Here is a 27,403-nt window from a genome sequence, read left to right on the forward strand (position 1 = left end):
ACTTGCTTTTTAGGCAAAACAATGAATGATGAAATCTGAAGCTGGTATTGCATCATACATGATATGAATTGCATCATGTTATTCCTAGAAGTCATGGATGATGCAATCATAACGAAGCTTACATCATTCTGCTGAACAAATTGCCCTATATCAGCTCTACAAATCATCCAGTGTCATGCTCTCTCATTTGTCAGTGTTTGCAAAATCAAAGGGACACATTTCTGTTTAGCCAAAGTGAGCAGAGATGCCTCGTACTTGTGTGAACAGTGCAGGTAACTTCTGCTATGTTTGTGGTGAAGTGACTTTTGCATCACAAAAGCGCAGTATAACCACGATGGTTAAGAAAGCCTGTCACCTTTATTTTGGCTGCAAAATTGGAGATCAGGACAAGAGGTGGGCCCCACACATATGCTGCAACACTCGTGCAACAAACCTTCGCCAATGGTTGAACAGGAAAAGGAAATCTATGCCTTTTGCAGTGCCAATGATTTGGAGAGATCCAACAGATCATACCAGCAATTGTTACTTCTTCATGGTGCCTCCAGTTGGGAAAGGTCTGTCAAAGAAGAAAAAGTGGACTGTGCATTATCCAAACATTCCATCAGCTATACACCCAGTACCCCACGGAGAAGGACTGCCAGTTCCTGATGCACCAGAATCATTCTCACTTGAGTCAGATGAGGAAGAGGATGAAACTTCTGGTCCTGAACCATCAATGTCACAGGACCCACATTTTCTCCCATCCTCCTCCTCTGAACCACACCTCATAACACAAGGTGAACTGAATGACCTTGTCAGGGATTTGGAACTACCCAAGAGTAAGGCAGAGCTGCTGGGCTCCAGACTACAGCAGTGGAATCTCCTGGCAGGTGATATTAGGGGTTCCATGTTCCGTGACCGTCAAAAGGATCTTGTCCCATTCTTCTTCATGGAAGGTGATCTTGTAGCCTGCAACAACATCGATGGTGTGATGGCAGCCCTCAACATCGTTCACGATCCAGATGAGTGGAGACTGTTCATTGATTCATCGAAGACGAGTCTTAAAGCTGTTTTACTGCATAATGGCAATGTTTTGCCATCAATTCCAGTTGGTCATGCAGTCCATATGAAGGTAACCTATGACAACATGAAACAACTTTTGAGGTGCATAAACTATGACCAACATCAGTGGCGATTTGAAGGTTGTTGCTCTCTTGCTTGGTCTGCAGACTGGATACACAAAGTACTGCTGTTTTCTCTGTGAATGGGATAGTCATGCAAGAGATTCCCACTACATCAAGGAAGATTGGCCACTCCGACAGTCATTGGAGCCGGGAGGAAAAGTGTTCAGCATCCACCACTTGTTGAATCAAGGAAGATTTTGTGACCACCCTTACACATCAAGCTGGGTCTGATGAAGAACTTTGTCAAGGCCATTGACAAAACACAAGCAGCTTTCAAGTACCTCCATGGAAAATTTCCATGGTTAAGTGAAGCTAAAATAAAGAAAGGTGTCTTTGTTGGTCCTCAGATTCGTGAACTTCTTCGAGATGAAGCATTTGACCATGCACTGCGTGGCAAGGAAAAGACGGCATGGAAAGCCTTCCAGTTAGTGGCAATACATTTTCTCAGAAACAACAAGGTAGACAACTACAGGTTGTTGGTGGAAAACCTCCTCAAGGCATACAAAAGCCTTGGTTGCAACATGTCACTAAAGATACATTTTTTGCACTCTCATATAGATTTTTTTCCACCGAACTGCGGAGTAGTGAGCGATGAGCACGGCGAGCGATTTCACCAGGACATTGCAACAATGGAGAAACGCTATCAGGGCAAATGGAGCCCATCAATGCTTGCAGACTATTGCTGGACAGTGACAAGAGATGCTCCATTTAATGAATACAAAAGACAAGCCAAGAAGCGCCGAATAGACAATGAATAGGACTAAACTATGTACATAATAGTTTTTTGCCTTTTGTTTCATAATAAATTTTATTTATATAACTCTTGCTGATTTTTAAAGTGTTACATAAACAGGACAGGTGAAATATTATCATGTAAAGCAACCATAAACACATGAAAAGACCTAGTTTTCCAATTTATGATTAAAACTCTACTATCTACACAATATACATAGACATAAAATGTAAAAACTTAAATATCTTAGAAACTGTAGTCAGTTGTTTTAATTGTCATATTTGAATTCAGATCAAAATACATAATAGCACATTTTATCTCTGAAGCAGACGACTTCTCAAAAATTGTAGACCAGTGTTATTGCTATCATAAATGTAAAAGTTGGAAGGATATTTAAATCAAACTATGTAACTAAACAAACAGAAATAATTATTGTTTCCTCATTTCATATAACCCACTGCTTTTTAGAGCACAGTATTTATTCTGCTACCTAGCTATACCCAATTATGAAATTGCATTCTTGCTATAAAAATCCTAACCATGACCTCAGTGATTTGGTATGAAAAGCTTTGCAGCACCATTACAAAATTATACCAGCAGCACGTATACATTTGTACATGAAAATATATACATGAGCTGTTCCTCACCAAAACCCCTGGAGGGCTTCAGACCTGGGTGGCAGGGCTCAGGCTACAGGCTACCCCACATAAGGCTGAAGCTCTTGGGCTTCGACTCTGGCCCCCGCCCAGGGCAGTGGGGCTCAAGCTTTGGCTTTGCCCTGGGTGGGGGAACCAGAGGGGCTCAGGCTTTGGTCCCCCTCCTGGGGTCATGTAGTAATTTTCATTGTCAGAAGGAGTTCACGGTGCAATGAAGTTTGAGAACTGCTGTGAGTAGTCATCATCTACCAATGATTCCAATTACTGACTTGCTACTTTGGGGGTGGGGGGGGAAGAGTTACACTGCATTTGTTTCCACTCATTTGTTCCTGTCATGACAATATTTCTATATAACTGATTGCTGAGTTCTTTGACACTACAGTTGTATTCCAGCTAAAGAAACGCCCAAACCAAAATCCCTAATGATTGGTCAACAGATAATCCTGCTTCCAAACATGCCCTAAATTCTAGGAAAGTTTAGACTGAAATCCAATCTTTACAACTTAGACTCATCTCTCTTTCAAAATATATTCCTGTGCAGAGACTCATGAATTTCAATGGGGCTCCAGGCTGGAATGAAGGACTGTACCTGAGGATCTATTTGCAGGACAGGACTCTAAAATTATAACGCTTTTGAACACAGAACGAACTAGGATAGAGGTTATTCTCACTGGAACAGATGACCTATAAAATCTAAGCAGTGTATAATCAAAAGTGTCTTAAAAGCAGAAACCAAATTATATTTAATTAAAAGCAGGAAGACATCCCTCCTCCTCTGCTCTCCTCCCTCCCCCCCCCCCCCAGCCATTAGAGTGTTCAACATGATGAGTAAGACTTTTCAATAGAAACAGCTCTCTGCAAAGCCATGGTTGTAGTTCCCATAACCTTAACTATTTTGCTTTGTATAAGTAGGATTTTATTATTGTTATTATATGGCACACTCATTTTGAGCTCTTAAATTATGCATGTGTGGCAAAACAAATAAAAATATTTTCTATGAAAGGTATGATACAAAGTTACAATACACAATTACAATTGCAGAGTTACATAGTAGCAGAGGAAAAGAGGAGTTTGGATGCACAGACAAAGGAGTAAAGATGTTTTCAGCCATGGTTTGGAAGGAGATGGGAAGTCAATGAGGTAGCAAGACAGGAATAATACTGGTCAACATTAGTGAGATTGTATGGAAGGTCAGAGAAGATTGGAACTAAGTCAGCAAGTAGGGAGTGGACAGAGACAGAGATGCAGTAAATAGGCAGCTCTTATTTAAAATAAGTAAGGTAGTTCTGAATCGGAGCGGACAGTAGATGGGGAGCTAATGAAGGAGGCTAAGGTGGTTCTGCTCTTTTAGGAGGAGGTCTGAGGAGGCAGCATCACCATTCAGAGCATGCTGGAGTCTGGAGAGCTGGGACTCAGAGAGACCATTGTGAAGGGAGATTAATAGCGAAGGCAACAGAAAAATAAGCCCTGGCTCAGGATTTCAGCAAAGGTGGAAATTGAGGCAGTGGAGAGAAGGAGAGGTGTTGACAGACTGTTTTACAAACAGGGCAGACGTGAGAAGAGTACAAGAACAGAGGAGAGAGAACAAGGTTACAGTTAGTAGAAACAAAGGGAGGGGGGAAAGGGTCAAGGAAGCAGATAGAGTTATTTTTGAAGATGATCGTTCATTTATTGTCTTGAAACAAGAAAGCACTTCCCTGGGGCAAGAGGAAATTAAGACAAAGCCATAGCATGGACTGGAAATGAAGGAATGATTATAATATATCAGAAATATATGTATACTTTATCACCTCAGTGCAAGAATGGTAGTTAACATTAAAAGTAAGACTAAGAGGGGAAACTATGTACATGTCAAATTTAAGTTTCTAAAAATGTATGAATTATCTGCTATTCAAGCTCAAAGGGAAACAACATCTGAACAATATTTAGTAGCTGACTTCCCTCCCCTCTCCTCCATTCTTTGATAATCTCAAAAATGGCTCAACAATTTTTCTTAAATCTTTCCAAGAAGTTTCCTCACTTGGCTGAGAATATGTATGAGAAATGTCCATCCAAGAGGTAATATTTTCCAACAGTTATAAGACACTAATATAAAGGACTGGAATTAAAGTGTCATCTGAAACAGAGCTACAGTGCTGTTCATGCAGTGCTACATAATGTATAAAACCAGGTAAAATACAGCTATAGTAATTCAAGCGGCCTGTTCAATGAAGAGCCGAATTAGGCATAACAGCCGCCATACTGGGTCAGACCAAAGGTCCATCCAGCCCAGTATCCTGTCTTCCAACAGTGGCCAATGCCAAGTGCCCCAGAGAGAATGAACAGAACAGGTAATCATCAAGTGATCCATCCCCTGTTGCCCATTCCCAGCTTCTGGCAAACAGAGACTAGGGACACCATCCTTGCCCATCCTGGCTAATAGCCATTGATGGACCTATCCTCCATGAACTTATCTAGTTCTTTTTTGAACCCTGTTATAATCTTGGCCTTCATAACATCCTCTGGCAAGGAGTTCCACAGATTGACAGTGCATTTTGTTTGTTTTAAACCTGCTGCCTATTAATTTCATTTGGTGACCCCTAGTTCTTGTGTTATGAGAAGGCATAAATAACACTTCCTTATTTACTTTCTCCACACCAGTCATGATTTTATAGACCTCAATCATATCCCCCCCTTAGTCGTCTCTTTTCCAAGCTGAAAAGTCAGTCTTCTAAATCTCGCCTCATATGGAAGCCATTCCATACCCCTAATCATTTTTGTTGCCCTTTTCTAAACCTTTTCCAATTCCAATATAACTTTTTTGAGAGGGGGCGACCACATCTGCATGCAGTATTCAAGATGTGGGTGTACCCTGGATTTATATAGAGGTAATATGATATTTTTGTCTTATCATCTGTCCCTTTCTTAATGATTCCCAACATTCTGTTCGCTTTTTTGACTGCCACTCCATATTGAGTGGATGTTTGCAGAGAACTATCCACAATGACTCCAAGATCTTTCTTGAGTGGTAACTGCTAATTTAGACCCCATCATTTTAATATGCATAGTTGGAATTATGTTTTCCAATGTGCATTACTTTGCATTTATCAACACTGAATTTCATCTGCCATTTTGTTGTCCAGTCACCCAGTTTTGTGAGATCCTTTTGTAGCTCTTTGCAGTCTGGTTGGGACTTAAGTATCTTGAGTAGTTTCGTATCATCTGCAAATTTTGCCAATTACTGTTTACCCCTTTTTCCAGATCATTTATGAATACGTTGAATAGGACTGGGCCCAGTACAGACCCCGGGGGAACACCACTATTTACCTCTCTCCATTCTGAAAACTGACCATTTATTCCTACCCTTTGTTTCCTATCTTTTCATCAATTACTGGTCCCTGAGAGGACCTTCCTTCTCCTCCCAAGAGAGCTTACTTTGCTTAAGAGCCTTTGGGGAGGGACCTTGTCAAAGGCTTTCTGAAAATCTAAGTACACTATGTCTACTGGATTCCCCCTTGTCCACAAGCCTGTTGACCCCCTCAAAGAATTCTAGTAGATTGGTAAGGCATGATTTCTTTTTACAAAAACCCTGTTGATTCTTCCCCAACAAATTATGTTCACCTATATGACTGACAATTTTGGTCTTTACTATAGTTTCAACCAATTTGCTCAGTACTACAGTCAGATTTCCCGGCCTGTAATTGCTGGGATCACCTCTGGAACCCTTTTAAAAATTGGTGCAACGTCAACTTCTGTATCAAATGACTGGAGGATAGCTAATTTAAATGATAGGTTACAGACTACAGTTAGTAGTTCTGCAATTTCAAATTGAGTTCCTTCAGAATTCTAGGGTAAATACCATCTGCTCCTGGTGATTTATTACTGTTTAATTTATCAATTTGCTCTAAAACCTCCTCTAATGACGATATCTCCATCTGGGATAGTTCCTCAGATTTGTCACCTAAAAATAATGGCTCAGGTTTGGGAATCTCCCATACATCCTCAGCCGTGAAGACTGATTCAAAGAATTCATTTAGTTTCTCTGCAATGGTTTTATCATCCTTGAGTGCTCCTTCAGCATCTCAATCATCCAGTAGCCCCACTGGTTGTTTAGCAGGCTTGCTGCTTCTGATGTACTTAAAAAATGTTTGCTATTACTTTTGAGTCTTTGGCTAGCTGTTCTTCAAATTCTTTTTTGGCCTTCCTAATTATATTTTTTACACTTAAATTACCAGAGATTATGCTCCTTTCTATTTTCCTCATGAGAATTTAACTTCCACTTTTTAAAGGATGCCTTTTTGCCTCTCACCGCTTCTTTTACACAGAGGCACTTTTTTAGTTCCCTTCCTATGTTATTTAATTTGGGGTATACATTTAAGTTGAGCCTCTATTATGGTGTCTTAAGTTTCCATGCAGCTTGCAGGGATTTCACTTTTGGCGCTGTACCTTTTAATTTCTGTTTAACTAACTTCCGCATTTTTGTGTAGTCTCCCTTTCTGAAATTAAATGCTACAGTGTTGGGCCACTGTGGTGTTTTCCCTACCCGCCAGAGGGATGTTAAATTTAATTATATTATGGTCACTATTACCAAGCGGTCCAGCTAAAGTCACCTCTTGGACCAGATCCTGTGCATAGATCCACTTAGGACTAAATCAAGAAATGCCTCTCCTCTTGTGGGTTCCAGATCTAACTACTCCAAGAAGCAGTCATTTAAGCATCTCGAGGTCCCAGTCTTATGTCTGTCATTATCCAAGCATTGTGACACCTGGCATAATATAAGCAAGAATGAAATAATGCAGCAAATTATGGTGTATAGAGGCACGCCTCCCCAACCCCCCCCCCAAACTGTTTGAAATTTACTTAGAACACATGGAACAAAGGATGAAGAAATGGCTTCTAAAGAGGTATATCATTACTAGATGTTCAAAATGTAGGGTATTCCTCAGTAAAAAGAATCTGAACTTCAAGCATCCCTATTATTCTTGGGGTCCCATTCATTTCCCACAAAGCATAAACACGTAAAACAATGGAAACAAATTAAATCAGTAAAAGAGAAAGATTTTATTAGCAGGAGCTTGAAATGGCTACACAGCTCACAAGCAATGACGTGGACGTGAGTTATGCCAATCATACTGAACCAGTCCAGTAGAACTTTTTATATCTCACTCTTCTAGGTGTGTTTTGTGACAGACTCAGACCAGTGGGGTACAGGAGTCTGGTAGAGGGCAAATATACTGGTCACTGGATGAGTAGTTTTCTGTTCCCTGAGGGACCAGAGCAGGGGCTGCACTAGAGTAATCAAGAAGCTGCTAGAATCAGTAAAGGCAGGCTAATCAGAGCACCTGGGTTTTAAAAGGAGCTCACTTCAATTTGTGGTGCAAGTGTGAGGAGCTGGGAGCAAGAGGCGCAAGGAGCTGAGAGTGAGAGGGTGTGCTGCTGGAGGACTGAGGAGCACTAGCGTTATCAGACACCAGGAGGAAAGTCCTGTGGTGAGAATAAAGAAGGTATTTGGAGGAGGCCATGGGGAAGTAGCCCAGAGAGTTGTAGCTGTCATGCAGCTGTTACAGGAGGCACTATAGACAGCTGCAGTCCACAGGGCCCTGGGCTGGAACCCGGAGTAGAGGGCGGGCCTGGGTACCCCCCAAACCTCCCAATTGACCTGGACTGTGGGTTCTTCCAGAGGGGAAGGTCTCTGGGCTGTTCCCCAACCCACATGGTGAATCTCTGAGGCAAGAAAATCTGCCAATAAGCACAGGACCCACCAAGATAGAGGAGGAACTTTGTCACAGTTTCTATACCATGCTCATCTGACTGCCTTCCAGTGTGCATTAAACAACATGACTATACATCTGTCACGTTTGTTCTCTCATCCTCTCTCCAGAGGGAGCAGCATGTGCAATGGAGTATGGTTTTGTTTTGTTTGTTTATTATTACATAAATAAACACAGAGGAACAGGTCTATCTTAGAGAATGCAATTTGCACTTGAAATGGAAAGTGGTAAGATTTGTGATGTCATTAGATTTTAGGGGTGTTCGGTCCAGTGTCTTGGACCACCCTTAGAAGGTTCTGTATCCTTCACAGACAAGCTTTGCTCATATTGCTGAGAGTTCCATTGTGCCAAAGGAGCGAAGTTGTTGACCACAGTCTTTGTCCCGGAGCTTTAGACAGTCTTTTAGGTATAATGGGCGTAGGCCATGGTGCGCTTTGAAGATAAGGACCAATACCTAGAATTTGATTCAAAGTTCTACAGGAAGCCAAGGTACAGCATGGAAGACAGATGTGATGTGTTCATGGTAGCTCGTGTTGCAAGAGAAGTGCTGCAGCATTTTATACTAGTTGGAGTTAATTCTAAGTGCTGAATGTTTCACGCTCAGGTATATCACATTGCTGTAGTCCACCAGAGAGGTGATGAATAATTGAGGCCAGGTATTTGTCAGCCAGAATAGGACAGAGTTTCCTAGCCACCTGGAGATGGTAGAAAGCATTACTCACAACTGTTACGATGTGAGAACTCAGCAGCAGCAAAGAATGTGTATTCCTAGACTATTGACTAATTGTAGATGTAAACTTTCAATTGGAGGAGACTGAACTGTGGCTACAAAGTCCTCAGAATATTTCTCTCTGCACATCAGCATCATCTCTGTTTTGCTGGATTCAGCTTCAACCAGCTCTTCTCCATCCATGAGCTGATCTTGTTCAAGCACTGAGCCATCTTGCTGCTAGTTGTGGTGAAGGACAGGTATTGGCAGGGGCAAAGCTGACTCCCAGCCTGGTCACAACCCAGCAAGCTCAGCTGGACCAAATGAGCCCCCTCCAAATGGCCATGCTTCCTGATTGCACATGGGAGCCACCAGTTTGCTACTTGAGTTTTGCAGCAGCAGCTCAATGTCTGCCACACCTACAGCTGCACTTGCCCTGCTCTCAGTTCTAGTTCTTGTCATTGCTCCAAGACCTGCTCCTGCTCCAGCCCCAGATTACATGCTCCATTCCAGGTTTCTGATTCCTGGCTACATCCCTGACCATGACTATGGCTTACCCTTAGGCTTTGATTCTAACTCTGGTTCTAACCTTCAGTTTGGCACCTTGACCCTGACTTCACCTTTGAATCCTGGATCTATGCTTGCCATTACCCTTACCCAAATTGTCATCACAACCACCTGGCAAGCTTCTGCTCCACCTATTAGGTAGGCTGCCCATTCCCCATCAGCTTACCAGTAGAGTTGCATCTCATCTGCATATTGCTGGCATTTATGTCCATGTCATCTGACCAATTCACCTAGTAGTCGCACACAGATGTTGAAGAGGACCAAAGAGAATTGATCTTTGTGGAAACCCACAAGTGAGGGGTCTAGTGGTGGAGGTGCAGTTTCACACCACCACTCATTGGGTGCATCCCTCAGAGAAGAACTCAAACCATTTTATTACTTTACCCTGGACCCCTACCACCCCTCTCAGGGAAACAGCAATATTGCATGCTTAACAGTGATGAACACAGCAGAGAGGTCCAGAAGTGTGAGACTAGATGCCTGCTGTATTCCCTCTAAGCTGCGCGGTCAGGCGGCCACCCAGGAGCGATGCAAGTGCCACACATTTGATTAGTAAAGCTGCACATATCCGGCTGGCAGCACCTGTTCAGGGGGCCTCCCCCTGCTGCCTTGCAGCCATATTCTGGTGAGCAGACAGCAAATGTGAAAAATCAGGATGGGGGTGGGGGGCAATAGGAGCCTATATAAGCAAAGACCCAAAAATTGGGACTGTTCCTATTAAAATCGGGACATCTGGTCATCCTAAGCCACATTGGTCCTGTCCCCTGCCTTGGAGCCCTTACAGGTCCTGGGCCCCTCCTGCTGGCTGTGCACAGGAGGGGTATTGAAGGGAGGTGCTGATGTCAGAGTGCAGAGCAGGTAGGGTGACCAGATGTCCCGATTTTATAGGGACAGTCCTGATTTTTGGGTCTTTTTCTTATATAGGCTCCTATCACCCCACCCCACCACCACCACCACCACCACCTGTCCTGATTTTTCACACTTGCTGTCTGGTCACCCTAAGAGCAGGAGAGGGTCTGAGGTCTGAATGAGCTTTCTGAGCAGTGAGTGAATACTGTCTTAAAGAGACAGTGCACGGCCTCTTGGAGACCGCCCCAGCAGCCAACACACAATCTCTCCTCCTCCCCCCTGCCTATGTACCCCATCTCCACAGAGTGGGGGAGGGGAAACATGGCTCAGGAGAGCTTTCAGTGAGTGCCTTAAAAAGACAGCGCACAGCATCTCTCAGAAATTTCCCCAGCGCGCGCACACACTTTCACATTCACCTCCCAACACATACTTGTGTTATTGGTGTTACTTCTTGGTATTTCCTGCAATGCACATATACCCTTTGTAATTTCATTCTTTCAAAGTGTGTTTTTATTTTTTTGACTGGTCTATGCATTTCATAATTTTTATTTCTCTTACGCTTAAACTTAATTCTTTGAGTAGTGAGTTCTAAAATGCCTAACCTGTCCTGGCTGCAGGGCCAGTGCAAGGAAGTTTCACGCCCTAGGCGAAACTTCCACCTTGCGCCCCCCCCCCACCCCTGGGGCAACCCCCCCCCCCGCCACCCTGAGGCACCCCCCTTGCGGCAGCTCCCCCCCCTCGGGGAGCCGTGCGGCAGCTCCCCACCCCAGCTCACCTCTGCTCCGCCTCCTCCCCGAGCACGCCACCCCCCCCCTCTAATTCTCCTTCCCTCCCAGGTTTGCGGCGCCAAACAGCTGATTGGCGCCGCAAGCCTGGGAGGCAGGATAAGTGGAGCGGCCGCTGCGCTGGGAGAGGAAGTCTGAGCCGCACCTGTCAGCGCACCACCGGCAGCCCAGCCCAGGAACGCTGTAAAAAAAATTATATATATATATTGGAGGCACCACATTTTGGTGCCCCCAAATCTTGGCGCCTTAGGCAACCACCTAGTTTGCCTTAATGGTAGCACCAGCCCTGCCTGGCTGGCATAATTATCCCTATGGTAACTTTTTAAAAATATGTATTATATCTAGCTTTTTTTCTACTGGTGGCACACATCACCTCTGTGCACATAACAAAATTTATTCCACACATGGATGGAAAATATTAGAGGGAACATTGAATGTCTTTCTTTTATTCATTGACAGGTGAAGATCATCCATCAGTGCTACTAAAGCAGTTTCAATTGTGTCCTGGCCCAAATCCAGATTGCTCTCTTCATTTAGATGAGCTTGTAGTTGCCCTGTGGCTAGCTTCTCCACAAGCTTGCTCAGGCATGGGAGCTTGTTGAGATTCACAAGGCTTGGGTCAGGACTCCTCTATGGTATCCAGAACTTCTTGATGAGTGACGGTATGTAGGCTATTGGTTGTTGGGTGCAGGTGGAGAAAATCCATACTGTTGGAGGAGGCTTCCCCTCAAGTGTCTGATCTTTTCAGCAAAGCAGGATGACAGTTCTGATGAAGCAATTTACCACCCAGATTTACCAATGGAAGCTGCCAAATCCACATCACTATATTCAAAGCTTTCATTAGTGACTTGGATAATTGAGTGGAGAGTAAGCTTATAAAAGTCTGTGAATGACACCAAGCTGGGACGGGTTGCTAGCAGATTGGAGGTTGAACAGGATTAGAATCTGAACGGACTTTAACAAGTAAGAGAACTGGCCTGAAATCAACAAGATGAAATTCAATACAAGTTTGAAGTACAATACTTGGGAAGGGGAAAAAAAAAAAATCAAATGCACAAATACAAAATGGAAAATAACTGCCCAGGAGTAATACTGGTGAACAGTATCTGAGAGTGACAGTATATCACATATTGAATATGATTCAACATGATACAGTTGCAAAAAAGATTAATATAATCCAGAATTATATTTGCAGGGGTGCTGTATGTAAGATACGTGAAGTAATTGTCCCACTCTACCTCATGCTGGTGAAGACTCAGCTGGAGTACTGTGTCCAGTTCTGGGCACTACACTTTAGGAAAGATGTGGACAAATTGGAGAGAGTCCAGAGGAGAGCAACAAAAGTGATAAATGGTTTAGAAAACCTGATCTATAAGGAATGGTTAAAAAAACTGGGCATGTTTAATCTTCAGAAAAGACAACTTGAGGGCGGACCTGATAGTTTTCAAATATGTTAAGGACTGTGATAAAGTGTACGGAGAACAATTGATCTCTCTCTTTGTGCCCTGAAGGTAGGACAAATAGTAATCAGTTTAATCTGCAGCAAAAGATTTAAACTGAATATTAGAGGGAAAAAATCTTAACTATAAAGGATAGTTAAGCACTGGAACAGGTTTCCATGGGAGATTGTGGAATCCCTGTCATTAGAGGTTTTTAAGAACATGTTTGACAAATACCTGTCAAGAATGGTCTTAGGTATACATGGTCCTGCCTCAGTGCCGGGGGCTGGACTAGATCAGTGGTTCTCAACAGGGGTACATGAACCCATCTAGATGTGTCTAGTTTTACAATGGCCACATAAAAAGCACTAGCAAGGTCAGTACAAACTAAAATTTCAAACCGACAACTCGTTTATTCTGCTCTATGTACTACACACTGAAATGTAAGTATAAATATTTATAGTCCAATTGATTTATTTTCTAATTATATGGTGAACATTAGAAAATAAGCAATTTGTCAGTAATAGTGTGCTGAGACACTTTTGTATTTTTATGTCTGATTTTATAAGCAAGTAGTTTTTAAGTGAGGTGAAACTTGGAGTACACAAGACAGGTCAGACTCCTTTACAGTCGTCTGGAAAGGTTGAGAGCCACTGGACTAGATGATCTCTCAAGGTCCCTTCCAGCCCTACATTCTTATGATTCGGTAAATTCTGATGGTGACAGATATTTTTAGAGCATTTTTATAAAGGACTGTTTCTTATCACTCTCTACTTGTGAAGCCACAAATCTAACTGTGCAAGACTTGGAGTAGTGGAAAATGTAGCTCCGAAATTGAGGAGCTTTTGCTTTTCTGTGTACTGCACCTTTATTTTCTCTCAGCTCTTTCCTCCTGTGCCCCGTACTCTAAATCCCATAGTTGCTGCCAAATTTCTTATGTTTCTCCTTTAGTAAGGAGCAAATGGATATTTTCTGAATAAAAACTAAGTCTCACCCAGAAGTGCACTGAGCTCTCAGGACAAAATGGCTACTAAACTAGGTACATAATGTTTGTATGCATAAGTTTAAAAAGAGCGGGTCACAAAACAAAAAATAATGAAATTTCTCACACTTACAATTAAATATAGATGTTTAACACTACTCTAAAATAATCTATTAAAAACATAAGTGTCACAGCATTAAAGAGAGACTTTAAGGCTAGAAGGAACCATTGTAAGTATCTCGTCTGACCTCCAGCGTAACACAGACCAAGAGCCTTCCTTAAATTAATTGATGCTTCAATTTCAATTGCTGTGCTTGAACTAGAGCATATCTTTTAGAAATAGATCTAATTATAATGTAAAAAATTTCAATGATGGAGAATCCACTACAATCTTTGTTAAGTTTTTCCAGTGGTTAATTACCCTTACTATTAGAAATTTACCCCTTATTTCTAATTTCAATTTGTCTAGCTTCACCTTCCAGCATTCCATCTTGTTATGCTTTTGTCTGCCTCACTGAAGAGCCCTTAATTATCAAATTTCAGTTCCCCATGTAGGTATTTATAGACTGATCAAGATGCCTTTTAATCTTCTCTTTGATAAGCTAAATAGGTTGACCTCCTGGAGTCTCTCACTATAATTCATATTTTCCAATCTTTTACTCATTCTTGTGGCTCTTCTCTGAACTCACTCCAATTTGTCAAAATCCTTCTTGAAGAGTGTGTGTGTGTCACACACAATATAGCTACTTTTACTTCCCCTCTAAGCCAAGCTGGTCTTTTCAAGGTGGAATCATGTGTTGTGTGTGTTGCTCTCACTGGAAAGTTCCGAACTTCCCTTTTCCAGTGGTGCAAAAATAGTTCCAAAGTATCCACCCCTGGCCTCATGTAGCCATCAACGTATTATTAATACAAGTTTAGCAACACAATTCTACCCCCTCCCCCACAGCCAAAGCTTCATTAGTCAAAGTTAAAGATATAGTACCCTACCTTCTTCTAAAATTAACAACCCTAATCCCTCAAAAAAAGTTATGCAACTTTTCTTAAAAATCAACTGATTTGGGTATTTTTTTAAATAAAGCAAAGGGATTGCAGAAGGGGTGGGAGAAGTGTAAATGTCAAAGCTCAGAACATCTCTAGCCATGTGCAGTCTTTAAAAAAAAAAAAAAAAAAAAAAAAAATCAAAGCCTAGACATGGCCACAGAGAACATGTTCCTCCTTACCCAGCAGTTCCTCCTTACCCAAACTGACGGCGTTCCAGCTCTGCCTCCTATAATAATTGCAACTGTAACAGTATGGCATAGAGAAGAGACAGGTCCTTTAGGTGGGTGGTTCCCACAGAATTTAGGGCTTTTCAGGTCAAATCAACTACTTGGAAACCACAAGGCAGCCAGAGAAGATCACAGTGTGCTGGTCTCATGTGTTCCCAGTGAGAAGCCATGGTGACATTCAGCACTATCCGCATAGATTTAAGGTGTGAAGTGCATTACAGCTGGCTAATCTCAAGGTGACATGGATGAGGGTAGCAAGATCTGCACCTGCTAAAAAAGGTTCAACCTCCAGGTGTGACAGAAGAAAAATAGAACAGTCCCAGCTACCCATGAGCCCCTATCATTCAAGAGCAGCTGAAAACCTCACACTGTGTACTTGAGTTACCAACATCAGGCACGCACTCTCAGAAGGGAGGTACACCTCTGGCCTGATATAACACGGCCCAATATAACATGAATTCGGATAGAACACGATAAAGCAGTGCTCCGGGGGGCGCGGGGGGGGGGGGGGGGCTGTGCACTCCAGCAGATCAAAGCAACTTTGATATAACACAGTTTCACCTATAACACGGTAAGATATTTGGCTCCTGAGGACAGCGTTATATCGGGGTAGAGGTGTAGATAGACACCACCGTATAAACCTTAAACATGTAACTAATGCAGGACCAAATATTGCTCATGCCAGGTCTAAGTCCAGACTAATTTTGGTGGGAAGGTTACACAATCTGGGGGGTAGGGCAGAACAGGAAAGATCTTGTGATAGGTTATTTTTAAAGGAGCTCAGAGATTCAGAATATTAGAAGTAGCTCAAGAGAGACAGATTAATAAGCAGAGTGCAGGTGAGATGGTCAAAGATACATGGCAAATTAATTTATCCCATGACTAGCACCTCTGCATTGTATGTGTACATGCAATACCTCAAGTCACATTAAAACTAGCTACATGTTCACTAATGGTATGTGCATATAATCAGTGGGCGATTTCTTAAGGGCATGCTTTCTATTGTTGAAAGCTTACTTTGTTGCATAACATTTGTATCCAGGACCCACATAACAAGCTTTGGGCACACTGATATTGTTGAATTAATAGGTACAATATTTAATCTACTCCTATTGGTTTGCAGACACAAAGATTCAAACTGCCACCACCACCTAGACTGGTTATCTAAAAGTATTCTTTACGCTGGCATTATCAAAGGCAGAGAAAGTGAGCTAAATTACTTTTTTTAAAAACCAGGTACAAAGTTAATTTTACTTTACCTTTACTACCAAACAAGATAGAGTTGTTTTGGAAACAGACTTATAACTTTAGCTGGGTGGATCTTCTAATATGAAAGGTAAATTAACAGTATCAGAGGAGGTATAAACTAGGACAGACTCAAAGGAATATATCCATTCAGTGTGCTCCATGCAGTTATCAACAGGAGATTAAATGTGCATCTGTTGCTTTCCAGTAGTTTGAGATTATTTTCCACCGTTATTACAAGTTGCAAGTTCCCTTTCCTGGGGATAACACTAGTGGAAAATTATAATTAGATATGTTAGCATAGAGCCTTTCAGAACAAAATAGATATAAGACTTCACAGCAAAATGCTGGAAGAAACACCATGGTTTAGGGAATCATCTTAATATTTGCTGGGATCATCCCAAGTTGAAAGGTTTCTGGTTGTTAGAAAGTTGACCCAACAGTTATTTCAGGGAATATATCTCCCAGTTTACCATTACTATGGTGTTAGAGAAAAGTGTCCTGATTTTAGGAAATCAAACAGATACCCAGTTAGAATTATTGAGACTGCAGCCAGCTAATGTATTTAAACAAGGTACTGGCAAAATCTAATACCGACTCTAGGAGTGTGATTGACAAGAATTTAAGTAGTGAAAAATTGAATGAATCACTCCATGTATTAGATTAACAAGTGACAGAGCAAATGTGATAACCTTGTAAAAGATAACTAATAAACAATTATTGTAACTTATACTATACTGCCTCAAATCTGATTGAATACATCTGTAAAATAGATTGAAGGGAAACAACTTTAAAATAGTTATATACATGCCTATGCGATTAGCACATTGCTTGTATACTGTGTTTGGAATTGGAGACAATGAGAAATTGTACTGATACTTGCTAATAAACAAACAGGTTTCCTGTTATACTGGAGCATCTTTTGTATTGGATAAGTTATTATGAATCTATTAGGAAAGTGAATATAATGTTAAACTAATACTTTGCTTCTTGTGACAATAGCATAGAAATAAATATTCAGGCTCTAAATTAAACTTTAATCTACTCTGCTGTTTAAAATCAATACTTGTCCAGCTGCCAAAGAAGTTTAGGTCCAATCGGAAAGAATAAAACCACCTCTATTTATCAGAAAATGAAGACAGGAGGGAAATAAATAGGAGTTGCAAGAGATATTACATTTTGATTTCCTAAGACTTAAGGATTCACAAGTTTAAAAACCAGGAAGATTTGTAGTTTTTGCATCTGCACATTTCCTTACGTAGCGGAAGTACACCTGTCCAAATATTTAATAGACTAACAGTTATGTGCACTTAAATTTAAGTGTTAAAATGTATACGTACTGGGAAGAATTTGCAAGATGGCAATATGAGCTCCTGGAAGTTAATTTCTTCTCAATGAAGTCTTATGTTTGACTTTCAAGTAAAGCCGATGCAGTGTCATGGTAGTCATGTTGGTCCCAGGATATTAGAGAGACAAGGTGAGAGAAGTAATATCTTTGATTGGAGCAACTTCTGTTAGTGAGAGACAAGTTTTCTCTCACCAACAGAAGTTGCTCCAATCAAAGATATTACCTCTCCCCCCTTGGCTCTCTGAAGTCTGTCAGTTATAGAAAAAACTTCATGGAAATAAATGTTGGATACAATATCAGCAGCAGACATTATTATTACAGTTGTGGTAGCTAAATGTGCTAAACACAGGGCCGGCTTTGGCTTTTTGGCCACCCCAAGCAAAAAAAAAAAAAAAAAAACTGTGGTGCGGCCGGAGCCAGGATGTAGGGGGACTCCCTGCACTGCAAACGTGCCCCGGCTAGAAGGGGGAGGGGGAGGGAGAAAGAGAAGGGGGGCATCCAGGGCTTCAGCGGGGCGCTACCACGCAGCCCCGACTGGTGCGCCGCCTGCCGGGAGGCTCCGCACAACTCCGGTCATCTGGGAGGGAAGGACGTGGACTACCCTGCCAGGCTTGCTGCAGGGCGCTCCCGTCCTCCGCCCCGCCACCCACTACAGGGCGGCCGGAGCAGCACAACAAACAAACAAGCGGCCGTGCCGCCCTAGGATTGCCAATTTTGGTTGGATGTATTCCTGGAGGTTTCATCACATGACAATCTTTAATTCCTGGAGACCCCAGGTCAATCCTAGAGGGCTGGCAACCTTGTTTTATGCTGCATTGCAATCCACAAAACTCCCACTCAGCTACCTCTAACTCTGTAGGTTCCTAAATTTTCAGGGTGAAAATTCCCTTGGTAGCTAAGTTTCTGGCTCTGCACATGCACACTGCTGCCTCCCTGTAGCATCCAGATGCCTATCTCCCAGAGAGGGCCATGAGCCAAGAGAAGATAGGCAGCCACAGGCCTGTCTTGTTCAAGGGGCCCCAATCTGGCAGGCATACAGAGGCTATTAGATTACATTGCATTCAAAATTAGGGTAGTGCCCACATTATTACTTTTATCCTGGTGGTTAGAGCACTCCCCTGCAATTTGGGAGACCTAAGTTCAATTCCCCCTCTCTGCCTGAGGGGGGAGAAAGAAGGTGACCCCTTTTCAAAGCCTATGTCTCTCAGGAGGTTGTGCTCCCTGAATCTGTCCTGTTGCAGCTGTTTCACTATGGATCAGTAATTAGTCATTGGAGAAGGGAGACTGAACCCTGGGTGTCCCACCTTGAGATGGGTGCCCCACCTACTATGCTACACAGTCATTCTCTCTACGGCCTAATGACTAAGTCTTTATATAAAATGGAACAACTTCAACAGGAAAGACTGTGGGAGGCCCACATCAGAACATCCCATAGCTCAGTGGCTAGTACACTCTCCTGAGATGTAGGAGACCTGGATTCAAATCCTGTCTTCTCATCAGAGGAGGGAACTGAACTCACATCCCAGCTGACTTCTGTAACAACTGGCCTAAAAGATATAAAAGGAGCAGCAGCAGCACCACCTCCAGCAGCTTTGCATGGCGTGAAGTAAGCATGAACTTGTTCTCACAAGAAATTACTTAAGCACCTAAGCTACCTGACTTCAAGAGAAGAGTTCCCACGTGTGGATTGCAAGCAGAAGTAGGTGCCTCCCGGCAGCCTGGACTTCCAAGCTAAACTCTGTGAGAGGGTGTCAGAGGATGCTCCCTCAGCTCTCCGATATGTCACACAGCCTAGCCAATTTCCATCATCTCAAAAACACACCCAAGCTGTTTGCCTTTCATAATATATACACACCTTTTACCAAACAGTTCTTCTGCAAATCAGATATGATACAGGCATATTGCAGCAGAAGCTTTCCACATGCCTTCTCCCCTTCATACACCTTACCTTGTGAGCTCCTCCCTCTAGCTTCCTGTTTCTTCTACTTATATCCTCCCCATTCTACCTTTAGCTCAGTAATTACCATCCTGGCCCTCATAATCCCCCAACAGAAAGTGGCTAACTGCCTCCAGCTGGACCTACAACCCTCTTCATGCCACAGCTAGCCTGGTCACATTCCTCCTTCCTGACTTCAACTGACACCCTTTCTTGCCTCCTGGGGGTCTTCTTCACTGCTTAAGCCCTACCCTCTTTATGGGGTTGGAGTCCTAATGGGACGACTTCTGCCTTTTCAGACTAGCCTCCCATGGGCCACCGGTGAGGGTTTCTTGCCTTCCACCCACAAAAAGTACACTTTAAGGATGGATGTTTCCACCACAGCTTTGTCTCAGCCCGTAGGTCACAGCTAGTTACACCCCACTGACCTTAACTCTGCTTTCTTTTGCCCCTGTAAACAACCAAGTAAGTCACCCTTCCAGAGCTGCAATACCTTGGTCTCTGTCCTCCTCTGTCTTATCTTGTCCCTGACTCAGGACTATCAGAGTAAGTTCGCCCATGGAGGCCTCATTATTAGGACCCTTCTCCCTCTCTGCAGCATGCCCTCTTTCTCAGGCCCTGCCTACAGTTTGTTCCTCCTGGGAATTAGCCAAGCCTCTGCCCTCCTTCTCCTCTAGGTCTCCCTGATCCACTGCCCCCTTCTCAAAATTTTTCTCCACCACCACTCAAGTCCTTGTTAATATATGTCTAAGGTACTTTTATACTATCCCTGGAGGGCTACTGGAGGGTCTTCACTCAGAATTACTCATTCAGACCCATTTATTGGGGTCTCCCCCTCCATCTTTTGTCCTTCTCAAGGGAAACTGAGCCCAGTCCATGCCTATCATGACCGCAATGGATAATGACTTTATTACACCTACTCTCTGCCACTTAAGTTTTCCTTCCACCTCCACTGGGAGGACAGCAGACGGTAAGTTTTCTTTTCCCCCTGCACACAGTGGATGGTTATTGTCACCCCTCTCTGTTGCCACTGCGGTTTAACCAAGATACTTAGGACTAGGGAACATGCACTTGCTGAGTCTACCACTCCCTTTGTGGTTCTCCAGACTATTCAGATGGGAACAGTCTTTATCCCAGACCCACCTTGTACACTTGCCCACCCATAGAGCTCCATGAACGGGCAGTCCCTTTGTGTCCTTTGCCCTCACTCCCCCACCCCTCTGATAAGACTACTATATGGGCAATTGGGGCACCCTTGTTCACCCCTTACATCTCCTTGCCAAGTTTTCATGAAGGAGGTTTCTCAACCTTCTTTCCCCTTCCCTGATTTTGGGGCAGGGGGGCAAAAAAAGGGATGGAGTTTTCTACATGGGAAGTCTCCTTCCACATACTCCTCCATTAGTTTAATCATAGCCTCTAATGATTCTGGCTGATGCCTCTGAACCTAGATTTGCATGGCCTCGGGGAAGCTCTATATAAAACTGTTTGTTCCAGGACAATAAAGTCCATTAGAGCCTCTTTATCTTTCCTCTGCCTGCCTACCCAGGAGTACTATTCTTTCCACCCACTGGGTCTTCTGCATCTCCATCTCTTGCTCGACTAGCCAGAGTAACATTTCCTCCTAGCATCCCGATCCCACCATCCTCATGTGGGTCACATTCCCTCAACCAAGAGGGTTGAGGACCCTAGACTAACTCCCACTTGTCACGAGTGCTCCCTGAGCTACCTGGTGTGTCACAGTGCCTAGCCAGTTTCCATCCCCTCACCGTCATGAACTCACCCAAGCTGCTTGCCTTTCACCTCTTATACCTTTTATTGCACAGATCTTATGCAAACAGAACATGACACTAGCCTATTGCAGCAGGGGGCTTTCCACAGTTTCTTTCCTTTGTACAGCTAACTTTCTGAGCTCTTCCTTCCTGTTCCTCCTACTTAAATCCTTCCAATTACTTCATTAGCCTAGTAACTACAACCCAGGTGCTCATAACCTCCCCCTCTCCCCCAACAGAAAGTGGTTAACTGTCTCCAGCTGGGCCTGCAGCCTTCTTCCTTCTGCAGTATCATCAGTGATCAGGGTGCTGCTGCTAGCACTCTGTCACAGAGGGGCAAGAATTAGGACACAGCCCTTTCATCAGCATCTCCCATTGGCTAGTTTAGGTGGCTTCCTATCTAGTACGCTGGCTTTTGTTCTTAGGTACATATCTCTCCCCATTCATTGTACAGAAAGCCTAATCCAGACTTCATGGATTCCATTGTTGTTCCGGCGATTTCCAAGGTGCCTAAAAGTTACATCACAGTGCTTATGTCCCTTTGTGGATCTGGGCCACGGTCATGTCCCAGGCATCCTAAAGATACTTTTTTTTCCCCCCCCAAAGAGTATCATTAGCTAACACCAGCATCTAAGAATTAGAGATTTGGATAACCGGATATGCTTTGGGATGGTTAATGATTTATAGGAGCAAAGGGCCAAATATCAGAGGGTTTAATCTGGTGCCAATGAAGTCCATGGGAGTTTTGCATTAACTTTAATGAGAGCAGGATCAAGTACATAGTTCTTAAATGAGCAAGAACTCCTTTTGAAATCAATGGGAATTTTGTTCAATTTAAAGACCATAGAATTTGCTCCATAGTTAATAATAATATTGGTGCTGTCTGGAACTGTTAGTAGACTCAGCAAGCAGTCATAGATCAAACATACATGGAGACTGAAACACCCTCTCATTCCTAGAAATAGTTATTCCTGAAGAGTGTTGAGGTATGTTAGCAGGGCAGTGGGAGGAAACTTGCATTGTTACTGACGGTGCTGCACCTGATCTTTGGACAAAGCTACACTAGGAAAATCAGTACTGATTTTACTGCAACATTTCAGCTGCAGTTGCTGAAAAATGGCATGAAATTTCTTAGCACAGATGCCCCCATTAAAATCTTAAGGCTCTTAGTGATGTCAGCCAAGCAACCAGTACACTTTATGAGTATCAAATGTAATTTAATATGTACGGAAATAAATGAATTTGATGATCTGCTCAACACTGACACAAAAATCTCTTTAAAAAAAAACCCCAAGTCCTGTATTTTCAAGGGAAACTTGGTCTGTAAATGTCCCTATACATTTAAAGTTAACTTATTTGTCATTATACGCAACACACTTTGACAACAACAATTTGTTTTTAAATAAAAAGCTATTAAAAAATAATAAGCAAGTTTTTTTTTTATAACACAAGCACAATCTGACCTAGTGATGGTCCTTCATAGATTCCGATAGCTGGATATTAACATCAATACCAAAAATGCTGCAGAAGGTAAGCCATGTAATCATTTTGTGTTGTGAAGACAGTGGGAGACTCAGGCAAACACACCGCAAAAATAGAGGCACAAACTATAAAGAAGAAGTTTTGATGTTTAAAAACAAAAACAAAAGCAAAAGACAGAAGGACACTAGCAAACAACAGTTGCAATGATATCAGCTTGACGTACCTTTGACTGGTGATACAAATGTCATAGCACCGGCAGCTGGTGTTTAGGGCTTGCAGGAAATGAGGTATGAAATGTTTTCATTTATCATAAGTGTTTACTGGGACACCTAAGAACCATTATAATTTATATTAGACTGTTAGAGCCCTGGTACAGTACAAAAGGACATATCAGAAAACTTCCCACAAGCCAGACTTCCTGTTAATCCCAGAACCCTCAGGTTGATCTAGGTTTACTAACTTGATTAGCATTTCAGACTGCGACACCAATTTTGGCATCATTTTAGTGTATTGTTAAATAGAATCTTTTGATGAAAAAAAGAGAAGGAGGTGGAGAACAATTGCTTTAGTAATCATGGCAAATCAGGCATTGTGAGCTATCATTCTTTACCTTATTCGGTTCAGGGACTAGACTGACATTTTACATGAGATGTTTTCAAAATGCTACAGAAAATGAAGTCACATATTGAAACTCAGTATTTACTGTCTGTCTCTCTCTCAAAACACACACACACACACACAAGCCCACCATAACTCACAGTCAAAACTGGGATTTTCAGATATGCCCCAGGGAAATGAATTGCCATCCATTGAAATTCAATGTAAATTGTGCACCTAACTCTCTTAAGCTCCTTTGAAATTCCTAGAATACAAGCTTACTTTACACCAGGAGTTTATCACGATTTTAAGTGATAGTACATTTTACTCTTGTATTGTCCCTTTTACTCTGGTAAAGTAACCCAAGGAAATGGTATTTCTCAAGGAAATGATCTTGTGCATGTAAGAGAGAGTCAAATGCTATGAGTTTGTAATTCATTTTACCTACAAAGGTGCATACTGCTCACTTTGCATGAGTAAGAGAACTACCTCCACATACAGACAAAAAATGTATTTGTTTGGAATCAGCCATATACAGCAGTAGATAAATATTATGCAGCCAGTATTCTTGTCTGTACATAGGCAATGCGATGGAATAAGGTACCATAATTTAAGAGAAAGACACAACAGTAGCACGGACTAGGCTAGTTTACTTCCTTAGTAGTTCACACCATTCATGTATTAGATAGAGAGAAGCACTATTTTCAGAGTGCTTTACAATTTTCACTATTTCATCTCTTTAGCTGTGTTTAAAATCAGTGGATTTATGTCAGTCCATTTACAATGTAATTGTGGCATCAGAATGACTCATTTAGAAAAGACTATCCCCTGCTCTACACTACAGGGTCAGGTTGACCTAGCTATGGATGTGTCTTCATTTAAAATTTGGCTGCCGCTGGCATAAGTGCCTCTCTACACCAATTTAGTAACACCACCTCCCCAAGTGGCATACAGTCATGGTCGATGTAATTTGTCAACACAGTGTCAGTGTAAACACTGTATTGCTTAAGTCAACTGTTACTGGCCTCTAGGAGCCATCCCACAATGCCCCCACATGGATGATACAATTGCTACAAGCACGCCTGGTGAGGATGTGCACTGTCGACACAAGAAGCCAAGCGTGCACACACATAAGCAATGTACAGCTATGGTGGCTGTAAACTGACATAAGTTAGTTGACATAATTTTGTAGTGTAGACATGGCCTAACAAAAGAAGACATTTAGAACTAGTCAGTCCAACATGTCCATATATATTTTAATACCTTTACCTCCCCTGCACCACCATTTTTAATGACAGTGGGTTTTTAAAAGTTTGTCCATTGGGGATACTAGCTGGGATAGGTGGGAGGAGAGGGATTCTTTCATGATCATTTAAAGAATGGAAGCAAAAATTGTAATCAGACTGACAAGAGCATTTTGAACATGTGTGTATAGCAAACTAATTGCATGCCATATAAAGAAAGAAGGATACATGCTAAGTTACACTGAAATGTCTGACAAAAGCAGGCTATATCTATATGTGATATCACTTTCATAATAGAAATGCATACCACTTCGAATACCCATTAGTTGCTTAACCTCATCTGGTTTTCAAGCATCCAAGTCAATACAAAATCATGTAGTCATGTAACCACAAGGCACTCATTTCTGGTGTTATCCCTAAAGAGTCTCTTTCTTTAGAAATCTTATAAGCATGAGCAGCACAGTGTTAAGTGACACACCCTGCAGACTATCATCTTCTCCTGCAGCAAATTTAGTTTGTCAGTTATTCCACATGTGCAGCCCTTTAATAAGACAAGACGCCACAGGCATTGAAAGGCTGTGGTTGAACCATTGGTCAGGTACTTGAGGAACAGCTTCAAATATAGAGAAGAGGGGTGAGAGAGATTATTGTTTTTTTTTTTTTTTTTTTTTTAATTCAGACTAATGCAACTGGCAAATAAACATGTCGCAGCCCAGTAAGCTGTTAACATTCTTATAGGGCAATTAATTTATTAGCATTTAATAGTCACCAGTTACCATCTGCTGAATACCAATGTTTTTTTGTCATTGTTTTGGTGGTATTGCTTTTCCCCCAGAACACTCTACCACACAAATTCATTTCAGTCACGTAATTATTGAGAGAACACATTAGCATTCTCAAAGATCTGTCTGATTTTTACCTTTGCTCTGTCTGGCTGCAAACCCCCACTGAACAATGGGAGTTCAGAAGCAGGCAAATGGGGCATATTCCTACTACAGCTCCTATAAAATGACAGCCCAGTACTTCTTACCAGCTCCTGTGGATTTTGAACAAGCACATCCCATATACTATCAAGCCCTTATGTGCTCTCACAAAACTGGTACACTGCATTTGACATTGCCTTGGCAGTAGAGAGGATGCAATAATGATACTGCTTTAATAGTCCTAAATAAGTTCTCTTTCAGTTTCCAAAGCTGAGATACTTTGCTAATTACAGCTCATTGATCTGTTGGGAACGGGGTGGGAGGAAATGCATTAAGGATCTCCAAACAGTTTAGCACTCCAGATTGTGCAGGTCATTTGAAAAGTTAAGACAAAGTAATTTCTCCTCTATCCTGGGCTGCATGAGTTTCCAACCATAGTGAATCTTTTATGGAAGAATGTGGTAAGCATGCAGTGTCTTTCTTTCCCTCAGTCAAACTGACCTGAAGAAGAGCTCTGTGTCAGCTCAGAAGCTTGTCTCTCTCCCCAAACCCAAGCTGGTCCAGTAAAAGACCCACCTTGTCTCTCTAACATCCTGGGACCAGCAGAGCTACAACAAGACTGCATATAGGAACCTTTACATATACTTCATGCAAGCATCAAGCACAGAACACGAGCTCACAGCAATTGCTGGCTCGCTCTCTCACAGCCATACAAACACACACCCTTCTGCATGTCATTGACTAGCTGATTCCCTTGCACATCTGCACCAGATCACCCCAGTGCCAACACGTCAAGAAGCCCTGCAGGGAACAGAGCTTTGCCGCTGCTGTGGCTGCCCCGAACTTTCCTCGCCTCTTCTCGCAGGGAGAGGCCTTGTCTCTTTAAGTGAGACTTGAGAAGAATATTAATGACTCTGGGAGGGTCTGGCAAAGAAATCGCCAGATCCGTGCAATTCAATGTCAACAAGAAGGAGGTGAATGGCCGTGGTGGAGGCAGGACAGGGATCTGAGCTACAAAACCATGGCAGGGGGGGGATAAGGGCACGGAGAAGGGAAGCGAGGGGGAAATGAGGGGGGACAGACCGGGCTCCACACGCACAAAGACAGCTCAGAAAAGCAAGCAGCGCTCCGCTAGAGATTTCACCCCTCAACCCACCGAGGCAAGAGGTGGAAATGCAAGAGCTCGCCCCATTTCTCGGCGAATGAGGCTCTCCTTGGCACCTGCTAGTTAATAGCTCCATTAACATAAACATAACGGGGGAACAAACCACGCCGCTTAGCTGCAGTCTCCTACCTGGGATCGCTAGGTTGGTGAGGGGGAGGCGGTGGATGCTTTCTGGCAAAGTTGCCATCCAGTCTGCGAATTTCAGCTCACTCTTCCCTTGCGATGAAGCCATGCTGCTGCCTTGGTCGCCTCCTCACTCCTCTGCCGGGCAACCTCACTGCCTGTAATCCGACGTGCGCTCCCCCCGCCCTGCTAGAGTTTACACTCTGCTCTGCGCCACACCCACAGGATGGCGCAGACACATGCTCATTTTAATAATTATTCCAAACGCTCCCGCCACGCAGCCACCGGGCTCGGATGGAGCTTTTGGCTCTTGCCCACCACTCCTGCTTGAACGCCTGCCCTTCTAACAACCACTTTGCCTTGCATTTAACGGGATCCACGCTGCTCCCATATGCCTCACACTCTCCTCCCCCCCTTTGTTTGCTGTTTCGGGCTGACTCGCTGGAACCAATTTGCCATGCTTCTGATTGGGATTTTGCTCATTCATTTTTAATCAATGGCGTATAATACTTTCTACCTCAGGAGCTTGGTTATTTTTCTTGTCTGTTTCTCCCTGCTCCTCACAGGGGTCTTTGCTTCTGGGGCTGGCCCTCTCCAGAAGCATGATTTTCATCTCACTCAATCTGTCTCCTCACACAGGGCTTCTTTCTTTATTAAAAAAAAAAAAAGG

The 27,403-nt window shown here is 42.8% G+C and overlaps 1 protein-coding gene across 1 annotated transcript in view; it reads right to left on the reverse strand.

Annotated features, from left to right (window-relative positions):
- PLCXD3 (phosphatidylinositol specific phospholipase C X domain containing 3) overlaps nucleotides 1-26,996 on the reverse strand; it is a 94,215-nt gene extending 67,219 nt beyond the window's left edge. Inside the window, exon 1 of the mRNA XM_034774935.1 lies at nucleotides 26,740-26,996. Within this exon, the coding sequence (XP_034630826.1) occupies nucleotides 26,740-26,842 (103 nt within the window). The 5' untranslated portion in view covers nucleotides 26,843-26,996. The remainder of the gene's footprint in view (nucleotides 1-26,739) is intronic.
- Nucleotides 26,997-27,403: the final 407 nt, after the last annotated feature.

This window comes from Trachemys scripta, chromosome 6 (assembly GCF_013100865.1).
Source record: "Trachemys scripta elegans isolate TJP31775 chromosome 6, CAS_Tse_1.0, whole genome shotgun sequence".
Lineage (NCBI taxonomy): Eukaryota > Metazoa > Chordata > Testudines > Emydidae > Trachemys > Trachemys scripta.